At 44.2% G+C, this 20,461-nt stretch overlaps 1 protein-coding gene across 1 annotated transcript; it reads right to left on the bottom strand.

Annotated features, from left to right (window-relative positions):
- Positions 1-2,188: 2,188 nt before the first annotated feature.
- LOC120049894 (nicotinamide phosphoribosyltransferase-like) lies at positions 2,189-20,461 on the bottom strand. Its single transcript, XM_038996386.1, has 11 exons — positions 20,322-20,461; positions 16,623-16,779; positions 14,223-14,326; positions 12,729-12,857; positions 9,940-10,098; positions 8,161-8,297; positions 7,188-7,413; positions 6,557-6,676; positions 6,330-6,470; positions 4,218-4,352; positions 2,189-4,050 (listed from the first exon to the last, which is right to left on the bottom strand). Exons 1-11 carry the CDS (start codon positions 20,373-20,375, stop codon positions 3,937-3,939), a joined length of 1,476 nt encoding a protein of 491 aa, XP_038852314.1. The 5' UTR covers positions 20,376-20,461; the 3' UTR covers positions 2,189-3,936.

Genomic DNA, 20,461 nt, shown 5'->3' with positions numbered 1-20,461 from the left:
GTTCTCTAGCCTCCCAGAGACTATGGTACAGTGGTCCCAGAGCACATAGACAATTCCCAGAAATGCCTATAGAGCGCTACTTCCTATACATATAAAACAACAATAACACTTGTGCTATTATTAGCAGTCCCAGACGATGGGAGGTGGTGGACGGAACCCCCAGATAACATTATAGATCGAAAAACTCAGCTCACACAGAACTGGTTCGGGTATCCATTCAGTAATCTTTCTCACTGGAGCTAGTCCCCTGACAGCTCTCATTCACTCTCTACTTCAGGGCTGCCCAACCCTCTTCCTGGAGATCTACTGTCCTGCAGGTTTTCAATCCAACCCAAATTTAGCGTATCTGATCCTGCTAGTTAAGGTCTTGTTGAGCAGCTAATTAGTAGAATCAGGTGTGTTAAATTAGGGTTGGACTGAAAACCCACAGGACAGTAGATCTCCAGGAAGAGGGTTGGGCAGCCCTGCTCTACTTAATAGCTAAAATTGCTTATCAAATTTAAAATCAGCTTATTGTCCAAATTTCAATCAGCGTAATATTCAAATGTCTATCTTCTATTATCCAAATTTCAATCAGCTTAATATGTCATATCTCACAATCACACAACTTTCACATCCACTTAGTACTATTCCCAAACACACTCAGTAATCTCCCTTATTACCCCATGTGCATCTTTAACGTTTCTCCTGTAGTTACTTCCTATGCACCATATGTATCTTCATTATACATATAGAATAGCACCTTGTGCTATTATCAGTTGCTGCAGACCACGTAGACACTTCTCTTATAAATGCCTACAGACAGCTGTCAGTGTGGCATGATACCGTTACTTGCCCTCGCTCTAGTCTTCTCTCTAAGACTATCTCTAGACTTCTTCTGTCATATGTATCACTGCCACGGTTCCTCTATAGTCTCTACAGTCGCCATAGTCTCTACAGTATCTATAGTCCCTGAGCATCCATAGTCCCTATAGCATCACAGTCCCTACAGCATCCATAGTATTTATCGTTTTTATAGTCAAACGCTATAGCCTCTATAGACTCCATAGTCTTGCCACATACAAATAGAATAACATGCACTTTCACTCAGTAACTCCACACTCACAACTTTCCCATCCACTACACACACAACTCACACCCACTTCGTGCTATTACTTGACTCAGGACTAATGGTACCCTCCTTAATTTTTGTTTAGTTTCATTTGTTTTATTATTATAGATTTTTATGCAAATTCATTTAAAAGGGACTTAGTGTAATCCGTTTCCGTGTCCCTCGTTTATTTGTGGGTGAATTGTCTCCTCCTGGGCAGCTCACAGGAAGGGTCTGGTCTGGGGGTCTCGTCCTCTTTTGGTCAGACTGGAATTTCCCTCACGCTTCATAAAATGTGCCACCGGTTTTCCTCGCAGACCCCCACTGGAAAGCTCCGCAGGCAGAATCCATCGTCCTATTTGTGACACCAAATAGTTGTAGAAATTCTACACTGGGACACTCAAAGTCAATCATTATTATCAGCGCGCTGGAGAAGTTCCAACCAACTCAATGCATCAAGTACACATGTCGATAAGGAGCTCTCTTCTTTGGGACAGTCCCGTTATCCCTTATATACTAGTTATAAACATGTTACATAGGCATAGTTCATAGGGTTGGTTTCGGCATGTCTGGCAGTCTCCTATCTTAACTTAAAAAACTTATTCTGGGCGTTCGGCCAGATGGTCCTAAGGAGGAGGTTGTGTCGCCCCCCTCATATCTTTACCAAGCACAGGCTGGAACCAAGGATTATTTATGACACCAAGACAAGATGAACATTTTCAAGGTTGTCTTTTCACAATATAAAAATGTCCATCACAGGAGGATGGAAGCTAGCTGTCCTCCGGCTACACCATGGTGCTACCCTAGAGTGCTGTTGAGGCTACTATAGACCTTCTTTGCAAAATAGTGTTTTAATCAGTTATTTGGTGACATGATTATATTTTGTATAGTTTTATCTAAAAAGGATAACATTTTAAATGTTTTACAATTAAAAAAATTCTGAAATTCACTGAGGATGGTCCTCCCCTTACTCCAAGGAGCCTACTGTACATATTGGTGCAGATGCCTGACTTTATCAATGACAAACATATATGAATCAATATATGATGTCTATGGAACTCAATCATGAGGGGCCCCGCCAATAAATAGAGAACAGAACACAATAAATTCATTTTTTATCCAAAGATTCACACAAGTTGTAATTATTTAATTCTCCAACTACACCAAAAAACCAAAGCAATTTAAATCATTAAATCAAACATTTCAAATTGACAGGATGTTGTTTCTAATATGTAGACATTGCAACAGTAATGTTAGTTTAAAATATCAGATATGTTCAGTTTTGGGAAACAATTTGGGACAACCAACATATAATAAAACAAAAATATAATTCACAAGTATTATTTTCAAAACAGCATTCATACAAGACTATACCAGGATTGTAAAATTCCGGTAATCAAGAAATCCTGGTTGGAGGGTTCTGGATTCCGTGCGTATTCCCTCCTGATTCCCGGAATCTTTCAATCGGGGTTTCTGGGAAAGTTACCAGAATTTTTTAACACTACTCTACACACAAACAAACATTTGCTAAAAGCTGACATAACACCTGCCATACAACAAACAAGCAGTGTGGAGGATTCTGTATTGGTAGAAAATGGGAATTAGACAAAAAAAGAAGAAAATCCGCTATTTCTCCCTACCTTGCCCTCCCGCAGTATAATGCAGTTGTTATATACACGTGAGAAGACAGTTTGGCCACATCCTTGTAAATATGAAGATTTACTGCAAATAATCTGCCAATATTTACCTTTGTCATAAAAAATAAATGATTTCTGGAGGTAAGAACCAACCACAATGGTATCACAAAAGTCAAATCAAGCTCTACGGAAAAGTTCCCCATAATTCAATACCAGCGACAAATGCCTTACTGTTCTCTAAAGCAAAGGAAAATGTATGTGGAACAAATATTTGTACTTTTACATCAATAAAAGGTGCCACAAATAGAGATTTGACTCTGTGTGTGAGTCCAAAATGACACCCTAATCAGTGCAATACTTTTTACTGGTAAAGGGAATAGGGTGCCATTTCAGACATACAGACTGTGTCGTGCAGTTCTGTAGACAGTGTTTAAGCAACATGATTAGTTGGCTTGTGTGGGTAGTGTCTTCTAAAGATCCAGGGGAAAACTTATTTAAAAAAATAAAATAAAAAAATAAAAAGGCCAACAACTTAAAAGGTAGAGTATGTGTTCCCCTGATAAGCAAATTCATTTGCATAAAGGAATACAACGTTCCTTTAAAAAGGAAGAAACTGTCAGCACACACGCACACACAAACATCCACTCGGGAACATTAAACATATACCTCTCAGTTCTAGAACCACACAAAGTTCGGGAACTTTCATGAACACAGTAGAAACAGTATCTCCTTTCCTGTGATCAACTTATAGCGACACTTGGTCATATAAACACTGTAACGTAACCGCAGTTTAAATGATTTATATACCACGATATCGTTCCATCCACCACTAAAAGACAACGCTAACTAAGTAGATTATGAATGACTTTAAACAGCTCTGTATACACAACACAGGGTACAGTCAGTGTGAATGTGTTCCTTCTATCTCCATCTCTCTTTCGCTCTCATTTATCTCACTCAACTCCCTTTATCTTTATCACTTACTTGTTTCACTCACTCCACTTGCTCTCCCTCACTCACTCACTACTCTCTCTATCCCTTGGCCTTCACTCAGGTGTAGGTTTGGACGTGTGTGTGTGTGTGTCTCCTCTCCAGTGGAGGACAGTGCTTCTGGGAGGGTGGGGTTTGAGGGAAGGGGGGGGGCGTCATTAGCAGTGTGCCGCCTCCGGTGGGGTGATGGAGGTCAGAGGTTCAGGGGTCAGTGGCCCCTCAGTGGAGGAGCTCCTTGAGGTCACTGTCCGTTATCTTGGCATTGTCTCTGACGTCATCGAACGTGTACGTCTTGACAATTTTCCCATTCTGAAACACTGTGTGTAACAGGTCCTGGAGGGAGGGAGACGAGAGGGAAAATAACCATCAGTGAAGTGGCTAATTGACTAACCTCAATAAAAAAAGGTCACGTGACAAACCTCAGTAACTAAAACAACAGTTATTTACAAAGGCTATTGGAATGCATTGATGTGGGAGTATGATACGTGAACTCAGCTCACCACGCCGTACTCCTCCAGGTCTCCCTTGCCCTCCTCCAGAGTGACAAAGTCCCCGCTCGCTGTCCGGTGCAGAGACAGACGACCTTTCTTTGACCTTTTGTTAGGGTCCGCCACCGGGTCCTTGAACACATTCACCTGACACCAAATATTAAAAACAGTTACACTTCTCCTTCCAGTGAAGGTAGGCATGGATGTGTGTCTGTGTTAAGAGTCCTGCACGGGCCAGTTTTTTTGGGAGATGCACCCGCCCTCGCCAGCCACGTCAATTCCGAGCCCCACCCGATACCTGCCATCAGGACAGATTTTTCTCCGCAACCCGACAAATAATAATGTATTTAATTGTTTTTATGACTCCAGAGTAGTATAGGCTAGTAGGCTATTCCCCGTTCCTGCATGAATTGATTTGTCTGCATGTCTATTCAACATTTGGATAAAAAGGAAATTAAGAACGATATCTTCTTATTTTCACAATGCGACTGAAATTGCTTAGGGGGAAAAAAGGGGGGGGAAATTATTCTAATTAGCCTTCTTACTCAATGAAAGCCTATAGCTGACATACATTCAATATTGTTTCGATAATCAAATAGTTTAATTGAAACTTATATAAACAACTCCCGGAATCGAATAGGCTGCAAAATTAGCATTCATTTATTTTGTAGGGTATACTCAAACTTTTACCAGCCGCACAGGTTTAAATGTATATGACCTGCGTATGGTCTAAATGAACAAAAACCTGAATAAAAATGTAACAATTAACTGAATTACAGTAAACAAATACCTGCTTGCACTTTTAGCAGGATGTGTATCCACCTACCGCATTGTTTTCATCCAACCAATGTAAACGCCTGAAGTTTGCTAAACCTGCATTGTCAAGTGGATTGGTGCTTTGGTCAGATGAAATGAAATTAGAGCTCTTTGGCCACGCCCACCAGTGGTGGGTTTGGGTGTTGAAATGAGAACGCATGAGCAGAAAAGAACCCCATTGTAAAATATGGTAGTGGATCTCTAATGTTATAGGGCTATATTGCTTCCACTGGTCCTGGGGTTGTTACGGTCAACGGCATCATGAACTACCAGGATATTGTTTTGCCAAAAACCTGGTCGCCTCTGCCAGGTGGCTGAAACTTGGCAGCAAGTGGATCTTCCAGCAAAACAAGAACTCCAAGCACACACCAAAACCCTCAAAGGAATTGTTAATCAACATGTTGCAATGGCCAACTCAGTCTCAGGACCCATTGAAAACCTGTGGTTTGAATTGAAAAAGGGTAGTCTATAAGCGCAGACGATGGATATCAAGGATCTGGAAGGATTTGGTATTTTATTAGGATCCCCGTTAGCTGTTGCAAAAGCAGCAGCTACTCTTCCTGGGGTCCACACAAAACATAATACAGAATGACATAATACAGAACATCATTAGACAAGAACAGCTCAAGGACAGAACTACATATAATTTTCAAAAAAGGCACATGTAGCCTACATATCAATGCATACACACAAACGATCTAGGTCAAATAGGGGAGAGGCGTTGTGCCACGAGGTGTCGCTTTATCTGTTTTTGGAAACCAGGTTTGCTGTTTATTTGAGCAACATGAGATGGAAGGAAGTTCCATGCAATAAGGGCTCTATAATACTGTACAATTTCTTGAATTTGTTCTGGATCTGGGGACTATGAAAAGACCCCTGGTGGCATGTCTGTGTGTGTCAGAGCTGTGTGTCAGTTGACTACGCAAACAATTTGGGATTTTCAACACATGAATGTTCTGTATAGAGGAATGGTCTAAGATCCCTCCCAATGTGTTTTCAGTGCCGTTATTCTCGCACGGTGAGGTATTGAAAACAGGGTGTCAATCATTTTGACCCCTACCTCCGAGAAAAAAAGTATTACTAGTTAAACAAAATCTCTTTCTCTGAGCAATTGTATTAGCATAAAATAATTTCCCAATTTTTCTAGCATACAATTTAGCTCAGTATTTGAATGATTGATTTTACAGTCATTTCTGGTCATCTTTATCAAAAGTGTCAATTTAAGACCCCACTGTAATATAGCATACAGTATCCATGTGTGTGTGTGTGTGTGATGGTGTGTGTGCATGCGTGTAATGCTCTGCTCACCCCCAGGCCGTTGGTGACCACGTAGCTGCATTTAAAGGAGCAGTTGAGCAGATCCCTGGTCAGTTTCTGCAGCAGAGCCCCTCCAGAGCCAAAGGCGATGTTCTCAATGCTCCACCGATGCTGCTTCATCCCCTCCACGATCTACACACACAGACACATGCACTGTTAATACTGACTGTGTGTGTGTTTGTGTGTCCATGTGTGTGTGTGTGTGTGTGTGCATGTACCTCTTGCAGGGTGTTGATGTCCACTCCGTCCCCCTGTATAACTCTGATATAGGGCGGCAGAACTTTGTAGCCTTTGGCGTTCTCCGTAGGGATAAACTTCTTCCCCAGGATCTCCAGCACCTGAGTGGAGGAAGTACGTTTTTTTTTTTTAAACAAGAATGCTAAATCTGTATGCGAGGAACATACAGCACCGACTGAGAGGGCTTCCATACGGCTCAATCTCAACTACAGAAGTCCGGTCATAGCTCAAAATATCACCCAAATCATGCAACCCCCCCCCGTAACTCAGTTGGTAGCGCATGGAACTCGCAACGCTAAGATAGTGGGTTCGATTCCTGGGACCGCCTGTACATAAAACGTAGGCGTGCATGACTATAAAAGCGTCTGCTTAAACGGCATATCGGATTATTATTCTAGTTATATCAAATGGCAGATTAACATGGACGTTGAATTCGTGTGCATCTTTCTCAACTTAGGATCTGGCCAATAATATTCAGTATTGCGTTAGTACTTTCTCAGAGGACCTGATTGGGACCTACCTTCAGTACGTTATCCACAGGCTTCCCCAAGTCGGGCGGACGACGAGGGGCTTAAGGGGGTTGACTTAGGGTTGAGCTAGGCCTAGTGTTACCTTCAGTACGGTATCCAGGGGGTTCCCTGAGTCGGGACGGACCACCAGTGGGGCGTCAGCGCTGCGGGACTCAATGAGGCTCCTCAGGTCTTCTCCCCAGATCTTCTCACAGGCGTTGTAGATGTCATAGCTGTCACTGACGATAGACACGGGCACGTTGGGAAACTGCCTCACGATGTGCTCAAAGGCATCTCGCTCGTGGTCCTTGCCCCACGCTGTGATTGTGCTGGCGAGAAAGAGGGAGAATACAAAAGAGATCAGATTTACTAAAGACAACAAAACATATCCCTCTCCCTATGAACTCTTCCACATGGAGCTGCAGTGCCACCACTAGAGGGCATCCTTATCAACACTTTGCAGAAACTGGACTTCCAGGAGCTCATGTCAACAACAGTGAACTGTAGCTAGCTAGCTAAGTCCTTTTAGTTTCTTTCTGAATCCATCTGTGCATTACGCTTGCCTCAATTACTATTTGATCTTTATTTAACGCTATCAAATCTATTAGCAAAGAAATGAGGGGCGTATCTCCAAATGCATTGCTATCTACCACCTTGGAGAACCCAGAGAGTGAGGGGGATGGTAGAGTACTGTGTGTATCATATGGAGAAGAGTGTGACTGTCTCTGGAAGATGAAACTAAAACGGACCGTCGTGATTCCGTAACCACAGTGACCAGGCCAGGGCCTCTGGAACCGAACTCCCAGAAACCAACGGGGCCAATGAATGGTGCAGTGGAGCAGTGGTACAACCAACTCAGCTAGAGATGTACTGTACATCTCCTGATCTCCTGTGTGTGTGTGTGTGTGTACTGTTATCAATGGCCTATACAAGCATAGCATTTGATATCTGGATATCAAAGCCATCCCCTCCTGCTTGCTATCTGGGGCTGAGAAGGCCTATACAAGTGTAATTTGATTGATTCGGTACCAAGAAAGAGATGTTAGCGTGTTAACTGTGTGTCCTGACGTTATTACCTGTGCTCCGCGGCGGGCACAGAGAAGCCAGGCACAGGGTCTTTGGTGCCGTAGTACTTCTTAATCACGCCGATGCCAGCCACTGTGTCTGTGCCCTTAAAGTTCACCAGGTGGGCAGAGGCTCCGATACCTGCCGTCTGAAATGGGGAAGAGAGATGGTGAGTCAAATGTCACACACACACACACAGCGCATTCGGAAAGTATTCAGACCCCTTGACTTTTCCCACTTTGTTACGTTACAGCCTTATCAACAAAAATATATATATTTATATATAATTTTCAACTCAATCTACACACAATAACCCATAATGTCAAAGCAAAAACAGGTTTAAAAAAACGGAAATATCACATTTACATAATTATTCCGACCATTTACTCAGTACTTTGTTGAAGCACCTTTGGCAGAGATTACAGCCTTGAGTCTTCTTGGGTATGACGCTATAAGCTTGGCACACCTGGATTTGGGGAGTTTCTCCCATTCTTCTCTGCAGATCCTCTCAAGCTCTGTCAGGTTGGATGGGGAGCATCGCTGCACAGCTATTTTCAGGTCTCTCCAAAGATGTTTGATCGGGTTCAAGTCCGGGCTCTGGCTGGGCCACTCAAGGACATTCAGAGACTTGTCCCGAAGCCACTCCTGCATTGTCTTGGCTGTGTGCTTAGGGTCGTCGTCCTGTTGAAAGGTAAACCTTAGCCCAAGTCTGAGGTCCTGAGTGCTCTGGAGCAGGTTTTCATCAAGGATCTCGCTGTACTTTGCTGGGTTCATCTTTCCCTCGATCCTGACTAGACTCCCTGCCGCTGAAAAAATTCCCGACAGGCATGATGCTGCCAGCACCATGCTTTACCATAGGGATGGTGCCAGGTTTCCTCCAGACATGATTCTTGGCATTCAGGCCAAATCATTCAATCTTGGTTTCATCAGACCAGAGAATCTTGTTTCTCATGGTCAGAGTCCTTTAGGAGCCTTTTGGCAAACTCCAAGCGGGCTGTCATGTGCCTTTTACTGAGGAGTGGCTTCCGTCTGGCCACTCTACCATAAAGGCCTGATTGGTGGAGTGCTGCAGAGATGGTTGTGCTTCTGGAAGGTTCTCCCATCTCCACAGAGGAACTCTGGAGCTCTGTCACAGTGACCATCAAGTTCTTTGTCACCTCCCTGAGCAAGGCCCTTCTCCCCCAATAACTCAAGTTTGGCCAGGCGGCCAGCTACAGGAAGAGTCTTGGTGGTTCCGAATGTATTCCATTTAAGAATGATGGAGGCCACTGTGTTCTTGGGGACCTTCAATGCTGCAGAAATGTTTTGGTATCCTTCCCCAGATCTGTGCCTCAACACAATCCTGTCTCGGAGTACTACGGACAATTCCTTCGACCTCTTGGCTTAGTTTTTGCTCTGACATGCACTGTCAACTGTGGGGCCTTATATAGACAGCTGTGTGCCTTTCCAAATCATGTCAAATCAATTGAATTTACTACAGGTGGACTCCAATCAAGTTGTAGAAACATCTCAAGGATGATCAATGGAAAGAGGATGCACCTGAGCTCAATTGAGAGTCTCATAGCACAGGGTCTGAATACTAATGTAAATTAGGTATGTTTTTTTATTTTTAATAAGTTTGCAAACAATTCTGAAAACCTGTTTTCTCTTTGTCGTTATGGGGTAGTGTGTGTAGATCTTAGAACAAGGCTGTAACGTAACAGAATGTGGAAAAAGTCAAGGGGTCTGAATACTTTACGAATGCACTGCATATAACACCCCCTCCACCCACACACACACACTTCCTCTACCTCTTGTGAGGAAACTCCCCTGTAGCCGAAGTCGTGCAGCTTGTACTCAAGCTTGTCCAGGTTGCCAGAGGTCTCCAGCAGGTACTTGGCCAGAATCTTCTTCTGCTCCCTGGAGTTGGTCGCCACGGTGATGGGGTACCAGACCTGGACAAGGATGGTCTGGAGGGGAGGAGGAAGAGGGGAGGGGGTTAGTAGATTGCCATGCTAGAATGGGCCCAAGCCTGGAGCTTTCGAAGCACAATTTTCAAAGCGTCTCCCTCTCCCTCCACCAATCTTACCTCCCTCTCCTATCCCTCCATCCATCTCTCTCCCTCCCTCTCATTCATTCATTCCTGATCCCGCTCCGCCCGCTCTCTCCTCCATCTTCCTTGAACCGTAGTGTCCCTGTCCATGAACCCCAAAAAATCCCTCTGACCCCACCACAGCCCCATCCACACCCTCCAGTCACCCCATCACAGTGTAGTGAGCTGGAACATGAACCCAAAACCAACCCTCTTGACAGACCCTTTATCCTGCTATGTGGAAGGGGAAGTGGGCTGTTTGGGAGGCTCAGGGGCTAGATCCACATTCCCTGGCAAAGGGACAGGTCATGTCAACACAGGGTTTGATGGGATGATTCCTCACATGGCAAGCCCAGGACAGAGTTACTTAGCCGTGGCCCGCTGGCAGCTAGAGATGCCTGGGTCTTTGTCTCAGTCCAGTCATCGTTGAACGGGCGAGTCAATATTATCACGCCATGTCCGAGTGTGCGTTTAGTCATATTTCTCCCTCTAGGAGCTGTGTAGTGTGCATGTACGTGAGAGTGTGTGTACGTGTACGTGTGTGTGTGTGTGTGTGTGTGTGTGTGTGTGTGTGTGTGTGTGTGTGTGTGTGTGTGTGTGTGTGTGTGCAGGGTCATCTGTACGGTCCACATGGTCAGAAACACCTTGCAGGGTTACCTGACCTCTCACACGCTACCACAAGATTCTGCCAGCCACAGCTCCAACAACTACAACTCAATATGTGAAAATGATCATCATAATCTAGAAACAAATGAATTATCTTTAAGGAACTGAAGCCATACAGGCCTACTATATGACTGGTTGTATATAGACGCATGCAGTGATGCTGAGGTGATCTACAGCAGTAATGCCAGGTGGAGACTGAGGAGGGCGCCATTGAGCACCGTAGTGTGGATGGGGATAACAGAGCCACACAATTTCAGAGCCAAACCATAATATGCTATATAATAGAGCAGTCACCAACCTTTGAGTCAAAAAGCAAGCCGAGATCTACCGCTCAGAAAAACAAAAATATGACTTAATTTTTTTTTTTTTTATATCTATGCACTATTAACTTGCGAGGCATAGCTGAGCATAAATTGAAATAATTCGCTTTTTTATTTTACTGGACTGATGGTACCTGCATCTGATGGTCAGTTTCAGTGGCGGGAGGGAGCAGCAGAGGTTCCACCTCTCACGGTCTCTACTCCCTCCCTCCGGTGAGACTGACCAGAGAAAGGGGACACCGGCTTCCACCTGATGGCGAAACTCTAGTCGCACCGCATTATTCATGCACACACTCATGCTGTTCTTATGACCAGAGTTAGTGAAATAACATTCCATGATATTAAAATAGACACGATGAGTTGCCAATAATAAAAACACAGGCCTATCGATATACTTGGCTACTCATTCATTGCAGCTGCATTGCTGGTTGTAGCGTGTGTGGAACCAAGAAGAAGTGCATCATATGTTGTGTAAAATTGTTGAATAAAAACAGTGCTGAATGAAAACTTAAACATGAACTTACTCATAAAAACAGCATCTCTTTGCTGTATTCTTTGAGAGTCTCTCTCTGGACATGGTGTTAAAACGTATTAAATCTCATATAGGCTAGTTTCAAACTTTTCCGTGGGGCCGTGGAAGCTGTACTAGGCAGTGGTTTGAGCTATGCAATTGGCCAGCGCAGTAGGCGCGCACTTGATTTAGCTCTCTCTTCAGACAAATTAAATAGTTCAAAATGGGAACACTTCACTTACCCTTCTGAATCAAGTGCACCTACCACCAACAGTGCAAGACAAAACATTTTATTTTTAAAGAAGCGCAAGGCTTTATCGTTGGCTTATCTACAGAAATGTTTGGCGATCGACCGGTTGGTGACCAGTGTTAATATGATCACGTGGCGGTGTCAGACCAGCGAGTCTACGGTCTGCTCTTCAGTGGAACTACTCTGCACGTTCACGGAGATCGGCGTGAGAAAGACACCGCACAGATTCACTGATCTTGATCGCAAAATGAGTAGTCATCCAGGAGGCAAGGTGATTTGTAAATCAGTGATTCTGCACAGAGTGGCTACAGAGAGGTGGAGACGGGGCTTAGCTCCCCTAGCTCAAACGGCACCCTATTCTCAGGGTTCTGGTCAAAGAAGTGCTCTATATAGGGAATAGGGTGCCATTTGTGATGCACACCCATAGAAACCATCCTAGTCAGGGAAGCTAACTAGTAACAGTCGAGGCTAGACAGACAGAGGCAGGATACGTGAGGAAGAGGTTTACAGATAGAGAGACTGATGGCTCTCATCATAAGTTAATTAAAAAGTGCAGAGTCACTGTGGCAATGTTGTGTGGTGTGCTCTAGGGGCAGGGCCTTGGTCAGTGAGGAGTGAAGTTAAATAAATATTACAATTTATTTTAGATCAGACAGCCACACTGACTCTAAGGATTCATTTGGAACAGACAGGAAGGACCCAATCCAGTCACATTGATGGAGACCTAACCTACCTGCTGCCGCCCCCCCCCTGACACTCACCTCCACCCAGTTGGTGAGCCAGTAGCATTCTGGGTCGGTGCTCTCCACGGTGAAGAGGACGTTACCCCGTGGGATCACACTTCCCTCCGGCACCGCCTTGATCTCTATGGGTAGGTGGCCGTCATACTTCTGCAATACACACACACACACACAACCTTTACAGCAGCCATTGCAGACACACAACACACAACATTCACCCTAAAGCCTCAAAGTCTGATCCATTTTCTTTATCATATTAGTAAAATAAAAGTATGTTTCAAGTATCTTCAAATTCTATATGGGGGAAAAAAATAGTGATAGGACACTAATCAAATTAAAGTGACCCTGATCAGCACTAGTAACCCAGGTGAGCAAAATAGATTGAAAGATGTATTTTCCACCAAAAATACATATTTTCAACGTCTGGTACTCATAGGGGAGCCTTGTACACATGGTGTAGGCCTAATTGGGTACAAGGTCTACCACTAGGTAGTGATGTCAGAGTTGTCAGAGAAACATCTAATGTGATCTCTATGGCCTCTCCCTCAGTCCTCTCGCTGTGAAGATCTGACCTGAAACATGTTTGTGGGTGTGTGCTTTTACTATCCTCGTGGAGACCAGAAGTCCTCACAAGGATAGTAAAACAAGGAAAATTCAGACAAAAAAACACACACGTAAAAGGGCTATTTTAGGCTAGGTTGGGGTTTGGGGCGGCAGGTAGCTTAGTGGTTAGAGCGTTGGGCCAGTAACCAAAAGGTTGCTGGATCGAATCCCCGAGCTGACGAGGTAAAAATCTGTCGTTCTGCCCCTGAACAAGGCAGTTAACCCATTGTTCCCCGGTAGGCCGTCATTGTAAATAAGAATATGTTCTTAACTGACTTGCCTAGTTAAAGGAAAGGTTAAGTTAAAAAAAACAATTAGGGTTAGATGTAGGGGTTTGGTGTTAAGGAAAATAGGATTTTTAATGGGAATCAATTGTTTGGTCAAGGATACAATGAGCTCCAAAAGTATTGGGAGAGTGACACATTTTTGTTGCTTTGGCTATGTACTCCAGTACCTTGGATTTGAGACAATGAAATTACATCACTTTTGACTCCAAAATGACACAATACATTATTTACCATTCATTTCTATTGGGCACAAAAAAAATCTGAAACACAACCAAAACAAACAGCAAATGCATCCAACAAGGTTGTAGAGTCACAAGCTTGATGTAATCATCGCGTGCTAGGAATATGGGACCAAATACTAAACTTTTGACTACTTTAATACACATAAGTGAATTTGTCCCAATACTTTTGGTCCCCTAAAATAGGGGGACTATGACGAAAAAGTGCTGCCATTTCTAAAAGGTTCACCCGATATGACTGAAAATACCCTCAAATTAAAGCTGACAGGTGGCACTTTAATCTCATAGTCATTGTATAATTTGAAATCCAAAGTGCTGGAGTACAGAGGCAAACCTGTCCCAATTCTTTTGGAGCTCACTGTAGTAAAACAAACGTGAATGTGTACCTCCAGTATGTAGTTCCAGCCCTTCTCGTTGAAGACGTCATCCTGGAAGTGTTCCCTGTACACCTCCTTCGCTTCCTGGATCTTCTCTGGAGTCACCACCTTCCCTGGGGGGAGGGAGGGAGGGAGGGGGGGGGGGGGGGAGAGAAGAAAAGAAAGAGGTTAAAATGGTTGAAGCATCAGTGAACACGTGGTGTATAGGATAGAGAGAGATATGACAGTTTGTGAGAGCAAAAGAGGGAGAGAAGGGGGAGGAGAGAGAGGAGGAGGAGAGAGAGAAGCATTGGAATCCCAAACTCTAGTCCATCCATGTGCTATTAAATTAGGAGCTTCTCTCTCCCTCTTACAGAGCGGCTCTGTCCTGCTGCAGGACATGCTACAGGCTAGAGACACACACACACACAATGTATACAGCTACACGCACGCAAAAACACATACTCACACACCATCACACCTTAACAGTTACACACAAAACAACGTGTGCTTGATATGACCTCCTGTTGCAATAAAGTAACACGGCTGGTATTTTCAAAAGGTTATTTGAGTACAAATAAAAACTTAAAGTTAAGAAAATGTTATTCCAAGGCTACTTCTTGCGAGTAGAACTCTGTATCATTGTAGTGAATTAATGCTAGTAGCCCCAAGTTGCAGCTGCCCTTTGTGTTGCTGGGGCTCAAAGAGCAGATGTTCCTTTGTCTCCGGTCCACGCTAGTCCTGAAGCTCTCTACAGCACCTCTCCCTGCCTTGCCGTGAAATCACTTTGAGTTCCATTCTCTAATGCTGTGTGGAAGAACAAAACAACAGATCTAGGATCAGCTTAACCTTCTACAAAACGTTAACCTTAGGGCGGGCACCATTAGGGTATGGAGTGAGAAACTGATCTTAGATCAGTGTCTAGGCCAAGGCTGCCCAAGGTACGACATCTAGCTAAACCTCTCAGCTGCCTTTACAATAACTGATGGCCAGAGGAGGAGCTGTAGTCTAGGCCCTGTTCAAATACAGTGAAAATAAAAGGCGTCCTCTTTCCCTACTTCCTACCGTGGAGTAATCCCTGACCGGACATTACTGGATAGTGAAATCCTAACCACTGACGTTCGATCAATCAAAAGGAAGGATTCCTTTTAACCGTATTGGAACGTGATCCTGGGGAGAATCTCAGTTGCATTTCCTTGATTCCTTGCGTCCTCTCTCCACGACTCCTTCTCAAATTCCATCGTATAAAAGTAATCAAAAGTTGAGTATTTGGTCCCATATCCCTAGCACACAATGATGACATCAAGCTTGCGACTCTACAACCTTCTTGGATGCATTTGCTGTTTGTTTTGGTTGTGTTTCAGATTTTGTGCCCAATAGAAATGAATGGTAAATAATGTAGTGTCATTTTGGAGCCACATTTATTGTAAATGACACAATACAGTATTTACCACTAATTTCTATTGGGCACAAAATGATCTAAAACACAACCAAAACAAACAGCAAATGCATCCAACACGTTTTTAGAGTCACAAGCGTGGTGTAATCATCGCGTGCTCGGAATATGGGACCAAATACTAAACTTTTGACTACTTTGATACACATAAGTGAATTTGTCCCAATACCTTTGGTCCCCTAAAATGGGGGGACTATGTACAAACAGTGCTGTAATTTCATTGTATCATTTCAAATCCAAAGTACTGGAGTACAGAGCCAACACAACAACAAATGTGTCACTATCCCAATACTTTTAGAGCTCATTGAATCCTTGTAGGGACCAAACAATTGATTCCCATTCAAAATCCTATTTTCCCTAAACCTTATCCTAAACTTAACACCAAACCTAACCTTAATTGTAACCGTAACCTAGCCAAAAATAGCATTTTTTCTTGTGTGTGTGTGTGTGTGTTTGGTTTTACTATCCTTGTGAGGACCAGAAGTTTCCAGAAGGAGAATACAGACAAACACACACACTTCAGGTCAGATCTTGACAGCGAGAGGACTGATCTATCATAAATACCAAGTGAGGCAGAAAGGAAGGATTGCTTTTCAAAGTATTGGAAGGTGATCCTGGGGAGAGACCTCTGAACTTCTCATTCAGTGGGTTTTGAGGAGGCGTGGAGAAAGGACGCGAGGAATCAAGGAAATGCAACTGAGATTCTCCCCTGCTCAGTCTAGATGCTACAGATCCTCAGATGCTGCCAGTCCACGCTGTAGAATTCATCTGAGCACCTATTCAACTATATGCTAGCCTTGATCACATGACAGTGATTCTCTTGCTGGCCGAGACAGGAAGGATCACTCAGTTCACTTCAACTCTGCAGACTCGTAGCAAGGCCTAGTAGTAGAGAATGTTAACTCATAGAAGAGCTATGTATATAGGCTTGGATGTCATATTCTGCATTATGAGGACATCAATACAATCCTTACCTTTTAAGTATTTGTTGGTGATGTACTGCAGGCCGTAGAAGACCGTTGTCTCATACTTGACTTTTCTGTTCTTGGTCGGGTCAGCTCTCTTCTCGCGGCACTCAAAGTAGGAGTACACTTTACTGGTGTTGGGAGGGTACTGCTTGTAGTGTGTCACCTGGATCAAAGACGGAGGAGACAACATGGATTAAATACATCAGAACTTCAGGCTATAAAATGACAGTTAGAGGATGAAAGGTACTTTGGTGACTAGTATTTTTTATTTTTATTTTTTAAACCTCCCGCTTTGGGCTGGATGTGCCAATGTGTGACATTTCCCCCCACGTGCGCCAGCCTAGTAATTCCAGTCTCAGCCAATGAACTTCAGCTAAGAAAAAGGCCTGCCCAGCGTTATCCAATGAGGTTGCAGGGCGGGCCCAACGGCTCAGTGGACACAGCGGAGATAGAGAGCGAGAGCAACGACGTGGTGCACATACAGGAATCTGCACATCTGTGACGTGGCACGCATTTTTCGGGGACCACTTACGGCGTGTGAGCACTACTTTCAAAATGACTGGCTGAAATTAGACAAACGTTCGACCGTGCATCTTTAATAACAGTTTAAATAGCCTCACTACAAGGATACAATGTCACAGCTCCCGATTGTATAGTTAGTTGCCCTCAGGTGTCCTTCCAGAGAAGTGATGTAGATATGACATTCTCTTGGCAGTGTTTTACTATAATTTTCACAACCGGAGGTTGCTGGTCGCAGCGTCACAGGCTTTTCCTATGCAGCGACAGGAAGATGTAGTGTAACAGGTTCCACAGAGAAAGCAAATGGCTGTCGGATTTTTTTCCTCTTCCTCGAACACCACGGAGACATAAGAAAGGTTATGCTGCTATTTGTTCCCACATAAACACTCCAAAATGTGTCCCTTTACTGAGGGGGAAGTTCTCTCACTCAACTTTCAGCTGCTAGATATCAGCCTGCTGGACCATGATAAGACTGAGTGACCAGTCTGTCTGTCTGTCCGTCTGTACTACACAGGACAGATGGACACGAGACAGATACACGGATGATTGCTCCCATCCGCTATCCAATTACAGGACCACCTCCTCCCAAAGCCCTCAAAGGGTTGTCATCTGACAATTTACTAACGTGATCTTCATTAGTCATTTCGATGCAATCTGCTGCCTGTTTCTGTTGCACACCTACACAGAGGTGTCTAGGGCTCTAAGCCTACTGAGCCGACTAGATATCACTGAAGTGATGGACTGATATGATGTATTCATGATCAAGTCAACTCCTCTCAGAGTTAGGCTAGAGGAAGTACTAACAACAATCTATATCTCAAATGACCCACTATTGGTCAAAGGTTGGCTCTGGTGAAATGTGGTGCATTCGTGTCATTTGGAGCGATACAAAGTGCTTTCTCCTACGTCACACCCCCAGCTCACTCTCTCTAGGTGCACCTGGGACACCCAGGTATGTGTAGAGAAGTGGAACAGAAAGAGAGGATGGGCACATTGGGGGCAGTTTAAAAAAAAGAGAGGGACAGAGAGACAGGCTGTGGAGCAGATGGAACAGTAAATAACGCAAACACAGAGTAATGAGCAAATCTGCCGCCGATGCTTTTATTGATTAGCCACGACTACTATGTACATATAATTACACTGGCCTCTCTACAGCGGCATATCTGTCTGGCACAGTGCCGTGTCCTTGCCTCTGGGCACTCACACATACGTCCATCTCTCTCTCACTTTCCGGGAATTCAGTCAACTGTAAAACTGTGTTACTTCTGACCCTCGCCCCGTCCTTCCTCTGGGCTACACTGGCCTTGCACATACAATGACATAACCTACGCAACAGGTCACTCGGCCTAGGTTATTAACCAATGCTGTCCCGTCCTTCACTAGTCCCCCCCCCACAAGATCTCATGAACTAACCAGTAACAGAACCAAAAGTCCGTTTTGCATCCCCCCCCCCATGGGTTAGCCGATCCTAGAGCTGCGCCTACATAGATCAGCGCTGGTCTGGGAATCTGTCCACTATGACCTCCGCTCTGACAGAGAGACGAGCCCCCTGCGTGTGATGAGCCACGAGTGTCACTGGCTGCTGGGTGGATGGATGGAGCCAACCAGCTCAGTCTGAATGCACACATACGACAACAATAATCAACAGGATATGTTATTCTAAATTCTGAATCTAGGGCCTCAACAGCAGAGAGAAAGACTAAATAAAATATTTTCATGAAGCACAATTGACCAAGATTAAAGCTAATGTTTGGAGCCGTTTTGACTCCGTTCTGTTCACAAATCTCAATTTATGGGGGTATTTTACCAGACCGGGGGTTGTGAAACAACAGTTTGCGTAAGCGTTGCATGGCAAAGACAGAACACTCTGATAATCCAATATTCCTCCATGGTTTTAGGACAGCGGTTAGGGACTTTAGGGCCTACTTTATTACCCCTTTATTAGCCTCCATCATGTTATGTTGTATAAGTCAGAGTAGCCTGTGCCCTGCCTTTGGTTTCCCACCCTCTCTCTCTCTATCCTAACAGGCCCTATAGTTCCAAACGCCGACCAGTCACTGTATAACACTGAGGCCAAAAGGACTGAAGTGTTTAATGCCACCTTACACACACACCAGTCCAGAAAACAGCATCATCACAGCACTGACCAGGAGGGAGAATGATTGACAGTTGACACTGGCTCATCAAAAATAATAGGATTAATGTACTTTGTGCAGCCTTTATTTTTGTCCCTCTGGTAAAGAGGAACCATAGCAGTTCCACTATGTTTATATAATAGTGTGGTGCCACAATTGTATAAAATAAGACTATGCAATATTGTGTTGTGACCTGTGAGTGAGAGATTCAGCTGATATGACAGCTTGGATGACAGGACACGGGGCCACAAAGAAATTAATATATTTCTCGTAATATTGTAATTGACAAAAGCAGTCAGTCATATCTACAGAATTTTGCTTGCAAGGTCTATAAGTGTACCTATCACCAGACAGCTGATTATTATTCAAAGAAAATAACATGTAAAACCCAGTCAATCATTCAGCATGCATCTCTCATTTGATGTGCACTGAATGCACGCATTCCACCTCAGTCTTCGACAACATCGACAGTCAAAAGCGGATTGCACTACGACCTGGAGCGTATCCAAAGGCTTACCAAAGTTTCGCTTTTGTTTCAGGATCTGCCATTGCTTTTTCTAAAGTAAGGAAATGGATAGTAGCACAAGAGACGCTGGCCTGTTAGCTACGTCTCTTGCAAAAGCTAGCCTTCCCACGTTTTGGTAGAAAAATTACCCGCTCCATTCATTGCTTGCTTGCACTAGCTACCGCCTTTTCAATTAGCTGCTATAGCGTTCCCATTCACAACACATATTTAGCCAATATATCCTCTGCTCATTCGTTAGCTGCCTGCCTAGCAAGCGCAGCTAGCTGCGCAAAGGTGAGCATCTCCGTAGATTCGCTGGTGGCAATTCCGTCAATTATCCGGGATGAAAATAGGCTAAATGTGGTACTACGTTTTCTACCTGCTCCTCTCTCCTCCCCATTTGGCCTAACGATCTGACACAGACAGCCACCAAGGCAAGCGTGATGGCCTTGGAGGATGCAACCACCTTGGCTGATAGAATTACATGCACACTGAACCTACGACTACGCAGACAATCGCACTAACATACCGGTGTCGCCCACTCACCTTATAAGAATCAGTAGCTAACAATATGTTGAAATGAGGGTCTCTGTGCTCCATCTTCCCCTTGGTTTCAGTCAGTCGCGGGTGTCAGTATTATTACTCCGTGCAGTGGACTCAACCTAGCTCCGTCGCTGGGGAAGAGA

This window comes from Salvelinus namaycush, chromosome 6, assembly GCF_016432855.1.
Source record: "Salvelinus namaycush isolate Seneca chromosome 6, SaNama_1.0, whole genome shotgun sequence".
NCBI classification, from domain to species: Eukaryota; Metazoa; Chordata; class Actinopteri; order Salmoniformes; family Salmonidae; genus Salvelinus; species Salvelinus namaycush.
The sequence above is the reverse complement of the archived record's forward strand: the minus strand, read 5'-3'. Positions and strand labels throughout refer to the sequence as shown.

What these genes read in the sequence shown, in the direction of transcription:
- LOC120049894 (XM_038996386.1), bottom strand. Translation starts at nt 20,375, where the DNA reads ATGGAGCACAGAGACCCTCATTTCAACATATTGTTAGCTACTGATTCT. An exon ending in CCCTGGATACCGTACTGAAG is followed by an intron (nt 6,677 to 7,187) that starts GTAACACTAGGC and finishes TCCTCCACTCAG; the next exon opens with GTGCTGGAGATCCTGGGGAA. An exon ending in TGGTCACCAACGGCCTGGGG is followed by an intron (nt 4,353 to 6,329) that starts GTGAGCAGAGCA and finishes ATTTGGTGTCAG; the next exon opens with GTGAATGTGTTCAAGGACCC.